This window comes from Herpailurus yagouaroundi, unplaced genomic scaffold (assembly GCF_014898765.1).
Source record: "Herpailurus yagouaroundi ecotype Mexico unplaced genomic scaffold, PumYag 28, whole genome shotgun sequence".
Lineage (NCBI taxonomy): Eukaryota > Metazoa > Chordata > Mammalia > Carnivora > Felidae > Herpailurus > Herpailurus yagouaroundi.
The window spans coordinates 135,703,566-135,724,585 of record NW_024412376.1 but is presented as its reverse complement, the minus strand read 5'-3'; the positions used below and the strand labels follow the sequence as shown (position 1 = coordinate 135,724,585).

The 21,020-nt window shown below is 37.1% G+C and overlaps 1 protein-coding gene across 2 annotated transcripts in view; it reads right to left on the bottom strand.

Annotated features, from left to right (window-relative positions):
• The window catches only part of RFC1 (replication factor C subunit 1), an 88,179-nt gene that overhangs the window by 40,539 nt on the left and 26,620 nt on the right, over window positions 1–21,020 (bottom strand). For both annotated transcript variants that reach the window (XR_005793513.1, XM_040485555.1), the window contains exons 3-4: window positions 13,058–13,133; window positions 10,875–10,985 (exon numbers count right to left, since the gene is read on the bottom strand). Coding sequence is in view for 1 of the 2 variants with exons in the window: in XM_040485555.1 (XP_040341489.1) it covers window positions 10,875–10,985; window positions 13,058–13,133 (187 nt within the window). In the remaining variant the exon portion in view is untranslated. The remainder of the gene's footprint in view (window positions 1–10,874; window positions 10,986–13,057; window positions 13,134–21,020) is intronic.

Here is a 21,020-nt window from a genome sequence, read left to right as displayed (position 1 = left end):
AAAAAAAAAAAAAAAAAAAAAAAAAAAAAAAACAAAAAACGATTTTAAAGCTAGAAGTGTTCTGAATAAAATTTCAAGTATTTTATATCGTACTAGCTAAAACTGCATACAAGGCCCCTTTTTCTGTACTAACCACAAAATAAATAGCTCTACAATCCCCTTGGAAAGTAGGAGAAATTCTAGTGAAATACAGCCACGAAAAGAGAAAAAAGACTGGCTTGCCTGATTTGACACTTACTTAGTACTCCATGATTTATGCACTTCCCAATAATATTCCTTATAGTTATGGGAAAAGCTAACACCAAAAAAAAAAATAAATAAATAAACTCATGATCCTAAGCATAGGGGTATTTCCTATAAACACAGAGGATCATCAAGGAGAATACAGAAAAAAAAAAAATATGGTGTTCTATAAACTAATAGGCATATCTGAAAGCATTCTGTCATCTTACCTTGATAAAGGCAGAAAACCTGCAGAAAGCAGCAGTGCTATGTCTTTGTACTAGGACTTCTGAACTAGTTGTCTTAAAACTCCTATAGCCTTTAGTATTTCAAAGGCTACACCAATACATTATTGAAAATGAAGGCAAAAGAGGCCAAAGATGAAAACAATGCCATCAGCTGCTTGCAGAAGACAGTCATTTTAACAGGTGTTGCTGTGACCATCCTCATAGAAAATAAATATTTTACAATCCTACACAGTGTGCACAAATGAAACATTCCAAATAAAGTTATCGTTGTTTCTCTTTTTTAACATTTGTTCTTATTTTTTAATAAGCCTAAATTTGTTCTTGCATTGTCAGAAGCCAAAGGCAAACTGTGTTCTCTTCTCCCCAGGAACGTATAATACGATAATGATAAACAGATCTAAGTCCAATTTCTTAGACCTAGTTGAAAATCATGGGCAATTGAACACTCAGAATCTCCCTCCAGGATATCTGTCTCCTTATAAAAACACCATCTATTTTTATTTATATACAACACAACCTCGAAAGTAGTAACAATCACCAAGTAAACTAGCATTATCCAACATACAGCAGAGGAATTGCCTGGGAGAGAAGATTGCTTTGCCACTCTGAGTTAGATACATTCATTTGTTTAGAAAGGGTAACAAATCAGAGAAAGAAAATAATGCACAGGTCTACACAGAAACCTATTTATAAGCCAAGAAGGAAAAATATCTAATTATGGAGTTTATCCTGCTGAGACCTGGGGATTCTGATTTTCCTTCCTTCAGTCTGGAATACACAGAAACCAAATTAATGGAGATCATGCTAGACAGATCTGGTTACAGAGATTAAAAATTATTTGGTAACAACTAGCCAAAAACTGAAAAAGGAATCCGAGTTTTTAGAGCCTTTTTCTACCAAGTTCTTTTTCAACACTTTCCTTGAGTCAAAAACCCAAACTGTCATTTTGGTTTTGGAAGTAGAGAAAAGTTCAGAAGCATGCCAAGTCTTCAATATTTGTTAATTAAATGGATGGAAGAGAAACTAAACATACCATCTTTGCACCATTTATGTGGTGAATCAGACATTCTGTACTTCAGTATAATTAAATAAAACCTCTGTAACTGCTCACCTTTAATCAAGAAATTAAGAGAACACATGATTTGATTCATTACCAACAAATCCTCTTAGACTCAGACTTTGTTATATTTTTTAAATAAACCCATTTTATCATTTGTGAGGTGTAGTGAGGTGAGTAATGGTAAACAAGAAAAAATGTACTGGCTTGTACTGTGATGTCATCCACCACACGGTGCCGAGTCCCTACCAGAGCAGCAAAAACCGTCCATGGAAAGTCACAGCTGGTTTCAGTTACTAAGAAAACAGAACACAGGAGAAGAAAGTGGAACATTTTACCACTTACTCTCCTTCTATCGCCACTGGATCTCACAAAAAAAGAAAAGTGGGTGGAAGGAGGCTTGGACAGTAGGACACAGGTACAACACCCACAACTTCTTACAATTTTCAGGTATGAAACATGCAATACAAGGAAACCTGATTGGCCACAAAGAGTAAAGGGAGCAGCTCAGCAACACAATTCCCCACTTCCATTCATATTCCACTTCCCCACATGTGGGAGGAGGTAACAATGCTGTCTCAGTATTAATGCCAAATATAAACCACTTGTATATTACTTCATTAGTATTTAGTTATTATTTTCCTAATATAGTACTACTTCCTTGGCATTCTGGAATACAATCCTGTGTCTCTCATGGTTTCACAAGTGCCTGATAGCAAAATATGGGTTACAAGAACAAACAACAGTCTGTTCATTTTTTTTAATGTTTATTTGAAAGAGAGAGAGAGAACACGAGCAGGGGAGGCGCAGAGAGAGATGGAGAGAGAATCCCAAGCAGGCTCTGTGCTATCAGCGCAGAGCCTGACATGGGGCTTGAACCCATGAACCATGAGATCATGGCCTGAGCTGAAACCAAGAGTCGGCCGCCAAATGGGCTAAGCCACCCAGGCGCCCCAGTCTGTTCATTTTCAAAGATATTTCAGAATCTCAATAATCATTCCAGATACTCCAGTGCTCCATATGCCACTTAATTCTTTTCAAGTCTCGTAATACACACTATTAAAATAGGACTGAAGAACTAGGAGGCAAAAAAGATTGCAAGAAAGCATCCAGCTCTTATAAAGATGTTTCAGTTAATGTGAATCTGTAAATAAAATTGCCAAAGCAGTATCAATGGCCTTTGAATCATCTATAAAATGGAAGAAATCGCTAAAGATTAAAGATGAGAAATGGAACCCAAATTGCCAAAAAGAGAAAGGCACATTTCCAACCACAGAACTGTAGAAGAGGAAAGGTCTGGTGACAGTTCTGTGCAACAGTATCAAGAGGAAGACAAAAGGAATATTCAACAGAAGAAGATGGAGTTCCCAGAAACAAACAATGCTGACCTAAGCGCTTATTTATTCTATTAAGTTACAGGACTAGCAGATGAAATAAATCTAGAAACAAGGGATATCTCGAGTTCAACAAAACATTCACCAATTTCTCTTCTGATTGGGTAAACCAGGGTTTCCAACATCTACAGTATTAACATTTTGAGCCAAATAACCCTTTTGAAGAGAGCTCTCCTGCACCCTATACAAGATGAAGAAATACAACATAGGTAACAGTGGTTATTAAGATCTACAAGTAATTCATGAGAAACAGAAGAGCTATATCCAAGGTGCTGATAACAGATCATGTCATTTTGGAAAAGGTTTCTTTACCTGTCTCTTAATACAAAACAAATTTAGGGGCGCATGGGTGACTCAGGCATCTGACTCTTCATTTCGGCTCAGGTCCTGATCTCACAGTTTCATGGGTTTGAGCCCCGCACGGGGTTCTGTACTGGCAGCGCAAAGCCTGCTTGGGATTCTCTCTCTCCCTCGCTCTCTCTCTCTCTCTGCCTCTCCCCAACTCACATTGTCTCTGTCTCTCAAACTAAACTTTAAAAAATGAATAATTTTGCCAATGATTCAGAAAGAAATACAAAGATATGTTTATCAAATTTGTAGAAGGTATGAAATCACAGGATATGAAAAAACAAGTAGATGAGGGACATGCAAAGAACTACCGCATTCTTCCACAGTGAAACTTTGTGTAACCTTAGATTGAAAACTGCTTCTGAAAAGTCATCTCTATTAGATTTGAAGATCAAATGAGGTGACTATGAAATATAAGCCATATAATGAATAATGCTATTCCATGAGGTCAGCAAAAGTGTTTTGAAAAAAAATCTATAGTAGTATACAAGATAAAATTTATTTTATCATTCTGGTAGAATTCTTCCCGCCTTGCACTCTGGACACAAGTCTTGTTTCAAATAAAGTAAGAAACTCCTATGTAAAAGATGCTGTAAGCAAGAAAATATGAGCTGCAACAGTAGGCAGTATTAAACTGGTATAAATCTGTAAAAGTTTTTAAGTTGAATTTTTTAAAGTTTCTCTTTCTATAAGTATGAAAGTAATGAATAATGCGTATGAAATAGCACTATTGATTTCTAAGCTTCCACATTATTCTCTCTTTCTGGTATACATAATACCTAAATCTACAAGTTAAACTCTTCTAAAACCTTTCACATTTATCTCGAATTTCTCTCTCTAGGAAACGTTTCCCAAACCTCCAAAATAGAAGTTACCTCTCCCATGCCTGAATATCCTCAGGAGACATTTTTATTGCTGTTAATTTTTTCCTTATGTAATTTTTATATAAAAGACTTATCTCCCCAATGAACTCTACACCCTTGAAGACTACATTTTATTCTTTTATCTATTTCATAGATTATCCAGTACACTATTATGTACATACAGGATATTTGTTGAATAAATTAGTGAGGATTTAATATTGTTAAATATTGTTAAATATTGTTAAATAAATGACTGAATCAGGTTACAAAAGCCTGGAATCTAATAAGGTAAAAATGTAAGAGCTTATTTCAGAAAGAAATCTAATATAGGTAAGTGTTAAGTCCCCCTTTTGGAACCTGAAAACTGGAAAAGACCTGACGGAACAGCAGTATTTGTTCAAAAAAATATATTATTAGTGGTGCTTTTATCCAGAAGATTAATAAAAGTCAAAAGGAAACTAAAAATGCTGCTGGTAGGGGTGCAGTGAGAACCTTCATAAGAGCACTGGGCCCAGAAACAGAAAGTGGAAGCCCTATGTACCCTTCATAATATAGGCAGCTAAACTACATTCTTCAAATGAACCTCAAGAAATACTCCCCTCTTTTAAGTGATCATATTCCTCATTGTGAATGGTTCATTTATTAAATATATTACATTACAATGAAGCACAAACAAGTACACACATCAATAATCTAATATCCAAAATAAGAGCATGAGAAAAATTAAATGCATACTATCAAATTCCATGTAGAAGTTTAAAAGATGAGACAGGAATCTTTCTGTATTGAGACAAAGAGGCAGAAAATGAGGAAGGGACAAGGAGGAAGACAGGGAGAGTAAGGGAGGGAGGGAGGGAGGGAAAGAGGGAGCCAAAGACATTAAGTTATGAAAAAGCAAGCTACAGAATTTTATAATAAAATGCCACTCAAATAAATACAAGTGTGTATATATGTACACGTGGGTGTGTGTATACATATTTTATTTATATAGCTATATAAGGCAAAAGGGATAGATGAGAGAATGAAACATTGTCATCTGAATTGTTTACTTCTCTTTCAGTGAGAATGTGTTAATGTTTTACTCAGATAATTTAAAATAATATTAATCTAAATACTTTACTCATCCACCAAAATGATAAATTTAGTTTCTTTATAGAGTCTTAGTGCACAAATCAAAATTAATTTTTGAACAAGTATAATCCAAGAAATGTAACACACAGTTCTTAGTTCTTAGTTTCCTCTCACTTCAAGGAAATTTTCCGTCTCAATCGCTTTGGTTTCCCTGAAAATGTCTAAGAAAAGTACTCTATCCTTACATAATCTATTCCCATTTGTCTGGTAAACAAAACTATTATGTCTCTAAAAATCAGCAAAAGAGAATATTACACACAGAGCAGTATTTTCTGCTACTATTTTCCCAAGTCACAGGTCGCCAATATTACATGGTAAACTGGAGAACATTACATTCCCAATTTTTTCCCACTTAACATCTCCCAAATGATTATAACCTCAAGAGCACAGTCTCTGGAATTATGTGCTCAATTAAAACTACCAGTCATAAACAACTTTCAAGACAGGAAAAAACCCCCATCATTTTCAGCCAAACAGCAGCTCCTGATGAAACTGCATAATAAAAGGTCATCTTTGCCAAACAAAACTCAAGGTCTCTCACTTCATTAAACAGCTAAAAGTAAATATATTTACCCAGTACAACAAGTATTTGGGTTTTTACCAACTTACAAGAACATTTTACTAGAGCCAGTGGTTAGCTATGAAGGTATTTATAAGCCATTTTTTTCCTTTTCCTGTAATTTGGGAGGTTGATGTAATCAAACTAATTTAAAAATCAACAGAAGACACATTTAATCAAAATGATGATGAAAAATATGTCACGGAGCTAGACGATAAGCCTAAAGATCTGTAAAACAATATAGCCTAAACAAATGTATAATAATATAAAGTAAAAGCACTTGAATGAAGCAGGTTATTTTCTAAATTAAGGTTACTTCCTAAATGTTTTCTCATTGTTTATATAGCCCTGTGCAACCAGAATAAAATGTGAGCTACATATGTAGTTTTAAACTTCTCATAACCATATTTTAAAAAAGTGAAAAGAAACAAGTGAAATTAACTGTAATATATTTTATTTAACCCAAATAACCACACTTAAAGAAAGTGGAAAAGAAATAAGTGAAATTAAATTTAATGATATACTGTATTCAACTCAATATATCCAAATTATCATTTCAACATGTGATCAATACTAAAAAATTATTAATGAGACAATTTACTTCTTTTTGTACCAAGTCTTCAAATCTGTACATATACTTACAACACTCTCAGTTGGGCCAATCACATTCAAGTGCTCAACAGCTACAAGTAAATAGTAGTTACCATACTGACAGTGTATATCCACAACATTAAGTGAGTCAGATACAATTTCTAAATTTCTGAGGCACAGTTACATAATCAACAGAAAGTCCTAAGCACTTAAGCAAAAGCAAAATGTTTTTATTTTTTAGCATAGTCTTTAAAGGCAGACGTAGGGATAAAATAAAGTTAAAATGTAAGAATAACAGTTAGTACTTATTGACCATTTACTATACGCCCAACCCTGTTTTAAATGCTTTTCAAGTGCTCTGCTAGCCCCAACCCCCAAGTGAGGAAACTAAGACACAAGGAAGGTAAATGAACGTCATCTCAGGCAATCTGATTTAAGAGTTTCTGCTCCTAAACACCACAAATGCAAGAAAAACACCAAACAAAAATTGGTATATGAAAGATAAAATAAGGAATAATGAAGCAAAAATTGTTTCTTTTGTTATTAACAGGTTTTTAAAATTAAATCATTGTCATATAATCCTTTTCCACAAGAGGTTCCAATCCCCAAATAAACAATACAATTTTAGGTTAATCTTATACTTGCAATATAAACATTTACATTTATAATGTGAATATTTATTCATAACCTGGTACTGAACAACTGTAGTTTTAGCTTTAAAAAAAGTAAAGAATAATTTTTAAAAATATTTTAAGGTGATGAATTTCCCAGTTTATTAATTTCAAGAAGCTGCACTTTTCTTAAAACCCATTATATTCCTGATTTTATTATGGACTTCGTTTTAACAGTTCATTATCCTATAAAAGGAAGAAAAAGGGATTATTTTCTTCCCATGAACCTGTAATTTCAAAGAATAAAAAAACATGAGAAGACAAAACAGGCATGTTTTAATTCTAAAAAAACAAACAAACAAACAAACAAACAAAAACAGAATACTATGTAATAAATACTGAACATCCTATTAGATGGGTACATCACACCCCAAATTTCCAACTAAAATAAGGGGACAATGTTTACTTTCACACATACATGCCACCAGCAGAATGACAGAAACATGGATAATGTTCGTTAAAATTTCAGATAAAGTGCTGGATATCTCTTCAGAAAATAACATTTGAAAATACCTGGCCTGAAATAAATGATCCCGTGTTAAAGAAAATCTGTGATCAGAGCTTAAATTGTCTGACCCTTCTGTGTACCTAAAATCACAAGATAAGGATAGCCAACTGATCCACAGTTGAAGGCCACGGCTGTCTGCACACTAACTTTGACGTTTCCAGGGTGTCACTGGAAAGCTCGATCACACCACCTTTGGTTACATAATAAACCTATCACCATACGTTTCTAGTATCCCTCCCACATATTCAAAACTTCACAAAGGTGGCCAGATCTCGGAGGGGGATCTCTTAATAGAAGAGTGCATTTGCACAATGTGCCTAAGCAGATATTTAGCAATAGAACAAAAAGGTTAGAGTCAGTCGGCCTCTGACGGAATGAAGAACTATCTCAGCTTACCAAAAAGTTTACAGAAAATACATTCATGTTATCTACATTTTGTTTTTGATCATTTGAATAACAATCAAATGTCTCTGAGAACCTATACGAAGCTATTTTTATATGCTTCAGGCACTGGGTCTGGCCCTTTCCTATGCACCATCCCAGTAAATCTCTCCAACAAGCCTATTCAAGTAGTGTCTCTACTTTATAGTCCGTGAGACTCAAACAACTGTTAGATGGCAACCGAGGATGGTCCCTCAGGCAGGGCTTCTGACCTTCCAGGCTAAGATTTGTTCTACAACACAAGGACTTTCTTTCCTGTTTCATTCCCAACTTACTGTACAATTTATCTACCATGAGTACCCACATACTTTCAAGTAACAGCCCATACACGTAAGAAAAATTTTATTGTTACTCGTATCTTCAAAAACCTTGACCTTTATCTGCAAATTCCAGTAACATTAAAATCTTAGAGGTGAATTGTAGATCTCAATAAAGCTGTTATTGAAAAAAAAAAAAATGGGGGGTGGGGGGAGTGTGCCTGGTCGGTTCAGTAGGTAGAGCGTGTGACACTTGATCTCAGGGTTGTGAGTTCAAGCCCCATGTTGGGATACCAAAAAATTTTTTAAAAACAAACAACAAGTCTTTAGCATGGTAATGACATCAACTCTCCAATTATCCTAATAATACTACCAAAGATAATCCAAAAACCTAATCTGTAACTCATTTCTCAAAAATGTTTATAAATCAGTCCCTTATATTGCTAACTTAAGTCTCTCATTACTTCACCCCTAGGAAATGCCTTGACTTACCTAATTATGGTTTCTATACTCTCTATCCCACCCTGAACATTAGCAATCACTCTTTTCTTTTTTTTTTATTAGGTTTCATGCACAGTGCAGAGCCCAACGCAGGACTTAAACTCACGACCCTGAGATCAAGACCTGAGCTGAGATAGAGGGTCAGACACTCAACCTAACTGAGCCACCCAGGTGCCCTTTTAATATTTTAAGTAATCTCTATATCCAACATAGGACTCAAACTCACAACCCGAAGACCAAGAGTTGCACACTCTACCCACTGAGCCAGCCAGGCACCCCTCTAGCAATCACTCTTAAATACTATTCTCATCATTCCACAACTCTCTTCAAGAATTTTAATGGTTCCCTTTCTCTGCTATGTTAAGTCTAAATCCATCTGCCTAGCTTTCAAGGTCTTCTCTAATCCTACCTCCCACTACTCCTCCTCATATGGGCAGTCTCTTCTGTGCCCTACGAACATACCAAGCCTTGTGCTGGATGCTATGGTTTAAATAATCCCACCCCCTAAGCTGACATTCTTCCCTCCACCGCCTGCTCATCCTTCAAGTGCCAGATCAAATCTTGCCCTTCGAGCCCTCTGCCTGACTACTGCTTATTGCTACCTCAAGCGACTACTACAGTACTTCGGAGTCTGGTCATCTTTTGTACCTCCAGCACCTAGTTTCTGGGATGTAAAAAACACTCAATAAATGTCTGTTGAATATAAACTGTAATATGCTGTGCCAAAGTAATTATGTGGCTTTTACCGTCTCTTCAAACCAGGTGTGTTCACTTCACTAGCAATTCAAGTAGCAGAGTGCTAAAAATAATGATTTCAGAGGTTTTCTTCAATATGAACAAATCAACAACCTATGAGATGCTTTCATGGTTCCTTCAAGTATTTCTACATAGGAACCAATTCAACAGGCTCTGTGAATTTGAAGATTAATACATCTAACCTTTTATTCCTGTTACAGTCTCCTCTAGGAATTAACAATGCCACAACCAAAATTACTTTACAGGGTGCATGAGCAGCTCAGTAGGTTAAGCATCTGACTTCAGCTCAGGTCATAATCTCACGATTCATGGGTTTGAGCCCTGCTTCAGGTGAGCCCCACTTCTCTCTGTCTCTCTCTCTGCCCCTCTCAAAAAAAGGGGGGGTGGGGAGAGAAAAAAAAGAAAATCCTCACAGCAATTTAAAAAAAAATGACTTTACAACACATCTGAGTTTTTTCCCTAAGATGATAATTCAGAGTTCCTCACCATAAAGGAATACTATCTATGAAACAATCATTTATACTATTTTACCATTTTAAGATTAGTATACAATTATTTATAAATGGCTTTTGCTTTCTAACCACTCAAAACAGAACAAATAAATTTAAGTATAAAAACAATCATCTATTAAAAAGCTAATGCTAATAAAATCTTTACTGTCACAAGAAAATACAAGGAATTCAGGTCACATCTGTGCTAGATCACAGATCACAAATATGAATAATTGTTATATACTTAGATTATTATGACTTTAGCATGCAAAGTAAAAAAACTTAAATAAAAAAGTTTTAAAATAATATTTTTAATTTTTTTTCCTTAACGTTTATTTATTACTGAGGGACAGAGAGAGACAGAGCATGAGCATGGGAGGGGCAGAGACAGGAGGAGACACAGAATCTGAAGCAGGCTCCAGGCTCTGAGCCATCAGCATAGAGCCCGACGCGGGGCTTGAACTCACAAAGCGTGAGATCATGACCTGAGCCGAAGTCGGACACTCAACCGACTGAGCCACTCAGGCGCCCCTAAAATACACCAATAATATTTTAACATAGGATTCAAGATAGAGCTTCAACTTACTCAATATAGAACACCTAAAAAATTCCAAGGCCAATTCCCCTGTAACTAACCCTTACAAAGGCCCTTAACCCACAGAAAATGCCAAAGATGATTACAGCCTTTCCCTGATAAATATAAATCAACAAAGCAAAAAAAGGCAGCAGAAATTCAATTCAAAGTAAAGGAGGTTCATCCAGACACCAATGAGTAGCTCAAGAACATAACACACACTACTCTTCTCTCAAACATTAAACATATTCAGTACACTTACCTGTTTCTGAAATGTATGTAACAGGATCCTGGCGTAGAATTTTACCAGGTTTAGGTTTTTCTGGTTGCTTTTTGGCATTTTTTACCTGCACTGTCTCCTCGGATTCTGAATCTGTACATGAGAAGCAAATGAAACAAAACTCTCAAGAGAAAAAATAAAATACAGTGTGTTCTTAAAGTGATCATTGTTAACGAATTCCTCAAGGCCCATTTTGAGGCAAATCCCTTTTATGAATTCTCACAGGTTACTTCTACACAGTGTTAAGCCTTGGTGTTACTTTTCTATTGTCACTATAACAAATCACCACAAATTTAGTGGCTTAAAACAACATAAACATATTATCTTATAGTTCTGAAGGTTAGAAACCCCATATGGGTCTCACTGGGCTAACATCAAAGTGCCAGCAGGGCTATGACCCTTTTCTGGATACTCTAGGGAAAAATCCATTTCCCTGTCTTTTCCAGTTTCTAGTGACTGCTAACATTCCTTAGCTTCTGGCTCCCTTCCTCCATCTCCAAAGCAAGGAACATCAGGCAAAGTCCTTCTCATGCTGCATCTTTCTGGTTCTCTATTTTCCATGGTCAGTCTCTGTCTCTGTCTCTGTCTCTGTCTCTCTCTCTCTCCCCCTTTCCTCCCTCTTCCTTGTGAATACAGTGGGCCCATCCCCAGATAATTCAGGATCATCTCCCTATTTTAAGGTCACCTGATTATCAACCTTAATGCCACCTATGACTTTAGTTTCCCTTTTGCCATGTAACCTAACATATTCACAAGTCCTAGGAATTAGCGCATGGACATCTTTCGGAGCCATTAGTCTACCACAACCTAATCACCCAGGACACTTAAATACAAATGAAGACAAAGTGGTACAAAAATAGAAGTTTCATAAACTTTAGGATCCTTCCTTTCCCTCTGCACCATGCATTTATAAATCCTGTTTCATACTAAAACTGTATCAAACAACAAAATTTTCAATTTCCCAAAAGATAGAAACTCCTGGGGAGTGGGAATGTGTACTTATTTCAAATTCCTTACTGTATACAGCAGTAAAAGACATAGAATAAACATTGAAGCACTTTTAGAATTGAGTCAGAATTTTTGCTGTTATTGTCAAATCCTGACAATCTATGCATACTTCCTTAGAGGTTGCATTATTAAGAATTCACACCAGGGGCGCCTGGGTGGCGCAGTCGGTTAAGCGTCCGACTCAGCTCAGGTCACGATCTCGCAGTCCGTGAGTTCGAGCCCCGCGTCGGGCTCTGGGCTGATGGCTCAGAGCCTGGAGCCTGTTTCGGATTCTGTGTCTCCCTCTCTCTCTGCCCCTCCCCCGTTCATGCTCTGTCTCTCTGTCCCAAAAGTAAATAAACGTTGAAAAAAAAAAAATTAAAAAAAAAAAAAGAATTCACACCAGATGGATCTTCTCCGCAAAAGCAACACCTAAAACTTTTTGAATTCTATCATTATTTTAACAGATCATAAAAGGCATACATAAAAATACAACATTCCCCATCTTAAAAGTACAGTATATTCAAATATTTTATATTGTGATTGTTCCATTTTAAATCCAACAAAAAAGGACCAGATCAAAAGCACAAAAATTAAATTTTAGATCTTTGTTTCCAGAGCAATATTCTAAGGCACTATTTTTCAAATTCAGTCTCCAAGAAGCTCAGCTGAAAGAGAAGTTAGTATGAATATTTTTAAAAATAAATATGTCAGGGGCACCTGGGTGACTCAGTCAGTTGAGTGTCCGACTCTTGATTTCAGCACAGGTCATGATCTCACAGTTTGTGAAGCAGAGCCCCACATCGAGCCCTACAGTGTCAGACTCTTGCAGCATGTGATTCTCTCTCTGCCTCTCTCTCTCAAAATAAATAAATACGCTTTATAAGTAAACTTACTTGATAAATAAATGTCATGTTCAAAGTGAGTTTGAAACATGCTATGTATACTGTATACCCCTCTGAACAAACATATTTAACACGTTAATATATTGTGGCTCTGTCAAGTTCTACAGTACAATAAAACTGTTTTCAACTTTATTGGAGCATAGAGTCTTCTCACAGGACATATTACAACAACAGAGAGAGCTGTGTGTCTCAGAACATCAGTTGGGAAAACACTGTGTTCTAAGGGATATAAAATAATTTTAAAACTTTAAGGCTCCACAGAAGAAATATTACCTGAATCATAGATGATCCTCTTTTTCTTGTTTGGTTGCTTCTGTTTAGAGTCATCTTCTTTACAAGAACTATTTACCTGTAAACATCACAGTATAATTAGAATGCAAAACTTATATAAATTCGTTGTGTTTTCTCGTTAGACTTGAACTCAGTAATTTTGCCCCCAAGGAGACATTTTTCCTTATTATAACTGGGGGGCAGGAGAAACGGGTTACTGGCACCTACCGAGTAGACCAGGGATGCTACTAAACACCCTAACAACGCACAAGATAGTCCTCCACAACAAAGAATTACGCAGCCCAAAATGTCATTAATGCCATAATTAGACTAAACAATTAGCCAAACCCACCATCAAAAAGACAAGAGAGAATAAATGCTGGCGAAGATGTGGAGAAAAAGGAACCGTTGTGCACTGTTGGTGGGACTGTAAAATAGTACAGCCACTATCGAAAACAGTATGGAGGTTCCTCAAAAATTTTTGTCTAAAAACTACCATATGACCCAGCAATTTTACTTCTGAAAATATATCCAAAGAAACAAAAACACTAACTCCAAAAGATATCTGCACCCCCAAGTTCACAGAAGCGTTATTTATAATAGCCAAGACATGGAAACAACCTAAGTGACCATCAAAGTAGGAAAGGATAAAATTGTGATACACATAAAAAAAGAGGAAACCCTACCATTTGCAACAACATGAATGAACCTTGAAGGCATGCTAATTGAAATAATTCAAACAGAGAAAGACAAATACTGTATGATCTCACCTATATGTGGACTCTAAAACAAGCAAAAAACATACCAAACTCAGAAAAAGATACCAGACTTGTGGTTACCAGAAGCAGGCAGCGAGGGGGAGGTACAAGTGGAGGAAGGTGGTCAAAAGGTACAAACTTCTGAGGAGCCCTGGTGGCTCAGTCGGGGTGAGCATCTGGCTCTTGATTTCAGCTCAGATCATGACCTCACAGTACATGGGTTTGAGCCCCGCAGTGGGCTCCACACTGACAGTGTTGGAGGGAGTTCTCTCTCTCCACCCCTCCCTGCTCTCTCTCTCAAAATAAACTTAAAAAAAAAAAGTACAAACTTCTACTTATAAGTACTAGACATGCAATATACAACATGAAGAATATAATGAACACTGTTATTTGATACATAGGAAACTTGTTAAGAGGGCAGATCTAAAAGTTGTCATCACAGAAAAAAATTTTTTTTCTTTTTTTACTTTATCTATATGAGATCCCGGATATTAACTAAACCTGTGGTAATCATTTCACAGCATATGTAAGTCAAACCATCATGCTGTATACCTCAAACTTCTACAGCTCAGATGTTAATTATTTCTTAATAAAACTGAAAAAAAAAAAGAAAAAAAATTGTATCAGATGGGAAAAAAAGAATTATAGAAAAGGCTGTATTATTATTTAGCTCCACTTTCAACACTAAATTACATATAACAAAGAGTAAAAGAATGTCAGATATTAAAAGGCAAATGCTTACTGAAAAGGAAAGAAACAAAGGTTAAGGAGTTATGGGCTGTCCACTACCCACTGCCTGTTAGAAAACTATATATAACCGGGGCAGCTGGGTAGCTCAGTCGGTTAAGTGTCCAACTTCAGCTCAGGTCATAATCTCACAGTTTGAGTTCAAGCCCCACATCGGGCTCTGTGCTGACAGCTTGGAGCCTGGAGCCTGCTTTGGATTCTGTGTCTCCCTCTCTCTCTGCCCCTCCACCCCCCTCTCAAAAAATAAACATTAAAAAAAAATTTTTTTTAAGAATACTATATATAACCAAGGCAAAAGATATTATTTATATTTTGTAGTTATACATTATATTTCTAACATATTCAAATTTTCCCAAAAAAATCAAGAAACCAGACAGCAAAAGAAACTATAACCAATCATAAGGGAGAAATATGTTTCTAGAGGCACCTGACTGCTTCAGTCCATACAGTATGTGACTCTTGATCTCAGGGTTGTGGGTTCAAGCCCCACGCTGGTTGTAGAGATTACTTAAAAATAAAATCTTTAAAAAAAGAAAAAAGAAATATGCTTCTACTCATTACAATAAAACTTGAAAAATATAAGAACAATTGACTAGCTTGCAAGAAAATGAGATAAATGAACTGGAGCACAGAGTTAAAAAGAACTACAGTAACTCAAAAGTTAGAGAAGAGGGTATCCCACAAGGGAGAGAGCCACAGAAGGAGAGTCTCAAATTCTGCCAATAAACTTAGCCCAGATCTCTCCTGCACTACACATGAATGGAACAACTCATAGTGCCAGCTAAGGATAAAAGAACTGAACAAAGATTTCACTTGCTGCCCATCACAGGAGACACAAGAGTTTAGGCTCTGAGTTCAGGCAAGTTAACTGCCTGCTAAACCAAATGAATTAACACTCTTTGGAGGAATGTAACAGAATCCAAATTTCCTGCACTACATAACTAGACTATCCAACATAAATCCAAAATAACCAGACACACACACACACAAAATACAAAATGTAACCTGTGATGCTTTATTTTTTTATCTGTAAACTTGACTGGGCCACAAAGTGCCCAAGTATTACATCAAATATTATTCTGAGTGTTTCTATGAAGGTGTTTTTGGATGAATTTAACATTAACTATCCAAGGATAGCAGGCTTGAGACTGTAATCACACTACTGGCTCTCCTGGTTCACAGGACTTCAGACTCACACTTAAACTATACTACAGCTATCATGAGTCTCCAGCTTCCCAACTGTAGGTCTAGGGACTTGTCAGACGCTGTAATCACATGCATGAATTCTTTAAAATAAATATCTTTGTAGATTCTATTTCTCTGGAGAATTCTGACTATACAGATTTTGTTACCATGAAATAAAGTGGTGCAGTAAAAAATACCTAAAACATGGAAGTGGATTTGGAACCGGGTTATGGTGAAGGCTGGAAAAGTACATGCTTTAAAAAAGCCTAGGACTTCTGGTCCAAGATGGCAATGCAGAAAGACTCTGAACTCACCCCCACAGAATATACCAAATCTATACCTATTTATAGAGCAATTCCTCCTGAAGAACTGAGGGCTGACTGAACAGCTTTTGCACAACAAAAGATGGAGAGACCACAAGAGAATGTTAAGAGAAACAGAAACAAAAACTGCTGAATGAAAGGAACCCTTACCCTGTCACTGCAAACTACATTGAGGAGGGATATACTGAGGGACCATAAGCAGATTTGTGCCCTGGGGCACAGAAAAAAGGCCAAAATTTATGTATGTATGTATGTATGTATGTATGTATGTATTTATTTATTTATTTATTTATTTTTGAGAGAGAGAGAGAGACAGAGCATGAACGGGGGAGGGTCAGAGAGAGGGAGACACAGAATCTGAAACAGGCTCCAGGCTCTGAGCTGTCAGCACAGAGCCCGACGCGGGGCTCGAACTCACGGACCGTGAAATCATGACCCAAGCCGAAGTCGGCTGCTTAACCGACTGAGCCACCCAGGCGCCCCAGAAAAAAGGCCAAAATTTAAAAGGGCAACTAGATTATAAAAGATCCAGCCCTAGAACTCCACCAAATGGTGGGGGAGCTGCTGGAACTCTCTCCAGGTCAGAGGGGCCAAGGTTTACATTCTCCCTTCACCTTGATGGCATGGACTGAAGCAGGGTCCAGGTGCCCTAGGCAGCCTATCACCTCAGTAAGCCCCAGGCTCTTAGTCCACACCAGCCCGAGACATCCCACCTATGTGACCCCAGTGCAATACACACCACAATATCCTTGGTCAATTCCCACTATAGGTCTGTCTTGCCAAGGTGACACAGGCACAAAACACCCCAAAACACTTAGGCCCATACCACTTTGGCTCCAGACAACTTGCCAGGACACCCCCAATACAGAGCTCCTCAAGAACTCCTGGCACATGCCTGTTTTGGATCCAGATGATTCACCAAGGGACCCACTACATGCAGTGCCTTGGGACCACCCAGCCCATTCCTGCTTTGGATCTAGACAACTCACCAGGATTCCCCTATACAGAGTGTCCAGGACCATCCAGCCCCCTCTCAAGTCAGCTCCAGCCACCTCACCAGGGCACTCCCACACAAAGCACCCCAGGACACCTTCATGTGCACACACTTCAGCTTCAGCTGTCCTCAGCACAGAGATCCCTTAGACCACCCTAGCCCATGCCCACTTCAGCTTCAACTGTGCACCGTGTGCACAAAGAGCCCTGGGACCACCCAGTTTACACCTACTTTAGCTTCAGCAGTCCTGCCAGGGTGTCATCTGCGCAGAGCAGGGAACCCCAGGACCTCCAGCTTGTACCCACTTCAACTTTAGCTGCTCCATCAGGGCACCATCTGTGCAGACAGCCCTAGAACCACCCCAGTCCACACCCACTTCAGCTCAGGCCATCCCACCCGGGTACCCCAGCACAGAGTTCCCCAAGACCACCAGCCACAACTTCAGCCAGACAGCCAAAGTCACCAGACACATGCAGTCTACACAGGAGATAGCCATACACAAGACCATTCCTTCAAGGTTAGGAGAAGTATCTGTTCTACCTAATTCATGGAAATAAACACAGAAAGTCTGGCAAAATGAGAAGACAGAGAAATATGTTTTTAATGAAACAACAAGACAAAACCTCAGAAAAAGAGCTAAATGCAATAGAGATAACCAAGCTATCTGCTAACCATTTCAAAGTAAGAAATAAATAAATAGATAAATAAATTTAAAGTAATGATCACAGAGATGCTCACCAACTGGAGAGAAGCATAGATGAATTCAATGAGAACTTCAACAAAGAGAAAATATTAAAAAGGACCACAGTTGAAGAATACAATAAAGGAAATTAAAAAAACACTAGAAGTAATCAACAGTAGATTAAAGAATGCAAAAAACAGATCAGTGACCTGGAAGACAAGCTAATGGTAAGCACCCAAACAGAACAGCAAAAAGGAAAAAGAATTAGAAAAAAAAAAAAAAAAGACACAGAATAGGTTACGGATCTCTTGGAAAACATCAAGTGAACAAAAATTTGCATTTAGGGGTCCCAGAAGAAAAGAGAGACAAAGGGTGAGAAAACTTACTTGAAGAAATAAGAACTGAAAACCTCCCCCAACTGGTGAAGAAAACAAATATCCAACTTCAGGAAGCACAGAGAAGTCCAAACAAGATAAACCCAAGGAGTTCCACACCACAGCACATTAATATGTAAAATGTCAAAGATTAAAGATAAAGAATTTTAAAAGCAACAAGACAGAAGCAAATAATTACCTACAAGGGAAACCCCATAAGGCTATCAGCTGATTTTTTAGCAGAAGGGATGGCATGATATATTCAAACTGCTGAATAAAAAAAAAAAAAAAAAAAACCTACAACCGAGAATACTCTACCCGGCAAAGTTATTCAGAATTGAAGGTGAGCTAAAGAGTTTCCCAAACTAAAGTTAAAGGATTTCATCACCACTTAACCAGCCTTATAAGAAATATTAAAGGGCTTCTTGAAGTGGAAAAGAAAGGCTGTATTTAGAAGAAAATTATGAAAGGAAAAAAATTTCATGAGTAAAAACAAACACAGTAAAGGTAGTAGGGCAACCATTTATAAAGCTAGTATAAAGGTTAAAAGACATAGTAGTAAAATCAACTATATTTTTTAAATTAGAGGTGTCTGGATGGCCTAGTCAGTTGAGTGTCTAACTCTTGATTTCAGCTCTGGTCATGATCCCAGGGTCATGGGATCAAGCCCTGCACTGGGCTCCGCACTGAGTATGGAACCTGCTTAAAGATTCTCATTCTCTCTCTCTCTGCCACTCTACCCCGCTTGCTCTCTATCTCTCTCAAATAAAATAAATTAGTTAAGGGGACTCACATAATAAAAAGATGTAAAATATGAAAACATATACACAAAATGCGGGGTGGGAGAGTAAAAATGAAGTTCTTTTATAATGTGTTCAATCTCTTTTTTTTTTTTTAATTTTTTTTTTCAACGTTTATTTATTTTTGGGACAGAGAGAGACAGAGCATGAACGGGGGAGGGGCAGAGAGAGAGGGAGACACAGAATCCGAAACAGGCTCCAGGCTCTGAGCCATCAGCCCAGAGCCTGACGCGGGGCTCGAACTCACGGACCGCAAGATCGTGACCTGGCTGAAGTCGGACGCTTAACCGACTGCGCCACCCAGGCGCCCCAATATAATGTGTTCAATCTCAAGTGACCATCAATTTAATACAGAATATCATACACCTGGATATTACATAGGAACCTCATGATAACCACAAGGCAAAAACCTGAAATAGATACACAAAAATTAAGAGAAAGAAAGCCAAGGACAACACTAAAGAAAGTTATCAATCACAAGAAAGCAAGAAAGGAACACAGAAGAACTACGAAACCAACCAAAAATCAGTGAACAGAAAGGTAGTAAGTACATACCTATCAATAATTAAATGTAAAAGGTCAAAATGCTCCAATCAAAAGACAGAGGGCGATAGAATGGATAAAAATACAAGACCCACCTATATTCTACCTATAAGAGACTCACGTCAGACCTAAAGACACATACAAACTGAAAGTAAAGATATGGAAAAAGATATTCTGTTCAAATGGAAACTAAAAAAAAATCCAGGGTAGCAATACCTGTATCAGACAAAATAGACTTAACAACAAAGATTATAACAAGAAACAAAACATGGCATTACATACTGATAATGGCATCAATTCAACAAGAGGATATAACAATTGTAAATATCTATACACCCAACATTAAAGTACCTAAATACATAATACAAAGATTAACATACGTAAAGGAAGAAATCGACAGTGATACAACAGTAGGGAACTTTAACACCCCATTTCATCCAGAAAGAAAATCAATAAGGAAACAGCTTTTGAATGACACATCAGAACAGACCAACTTAACAGATATATACAGAACATTCCATCCAAAAACGACGAATACACATTCTTTCCAACTGCAAGTGGAACATTCTCCATGGCAGATGACATGTTAGTCCACATAATAAGTCTCAATAAATTTAAGAAAACTGAAATCATATCAAGCATCTTTTCCAACCATAACAGTACAAAACTAGAAATCAATTATAAGAAAAAAAAATGGAAAAAACACAAACACGTGGAGGTTAAACAACATGCTATTAAACAACTGATTGGTCAATGATGAAATCAAAGAAGAAATTTAAAAATATATGTATTAGTACAAGAAGTTCTAGCCATAGCAATCAGACAAGAAAAAGAAAAGGGCTCCAAATTGGTAAAGAAGTAAACTATCACTATTTGCAAATGACAGGATACTATTCATAGAAAACCTTAACTCCACCAGAAAAAAACATTAGAATAAATTAATTCAGTAGCCTCAGGATACAAAATTAATATACAGAAACCTGTCTTGTTTCTATATAACTAATATAACAAATAACTAATAACAAAGTATCATAAATAGAAATTAAGGAGTGCCTGGGTGGTTCAGTTGGTTGAGCATCTGACTTAGGCTCAGGCATTTAGGCTCAGGCTGTGATCTCACAGTTTGTGAGCTCGAGCCCCACATCAGGCTCTCTGCTGTCAGTGTGGAGCCCGCTTCAGATCCTCTGTCCCCCTCTCTCTCTCTGAACCTCCCCAGCTCACACTCTTTCTCTCAAAAATACATAGAAACATTTCAAAAAATAGAAATTAAAGAAACAATTCCACTTACAATAGCACCAAAAAGAATAAAATACTTAGAAACAAATTTAGTCAAGAAGGTGAAAGATCTGTACTCTAAAAACTATGAAATATTGATGAACAAAACTGAAGATGTCACAAATGAAAAGATATTCCATGCTCATAGATTGTACGAATATTGTTACAACATCCATACTACCCAAAGCAATCTATAGATTCAATGCAATCTCTATCAAAATACCAACAGTAATTTTCACAGAACTAGAACAAAAAATACTAAAATTTGTATGGAACCATTAAAGA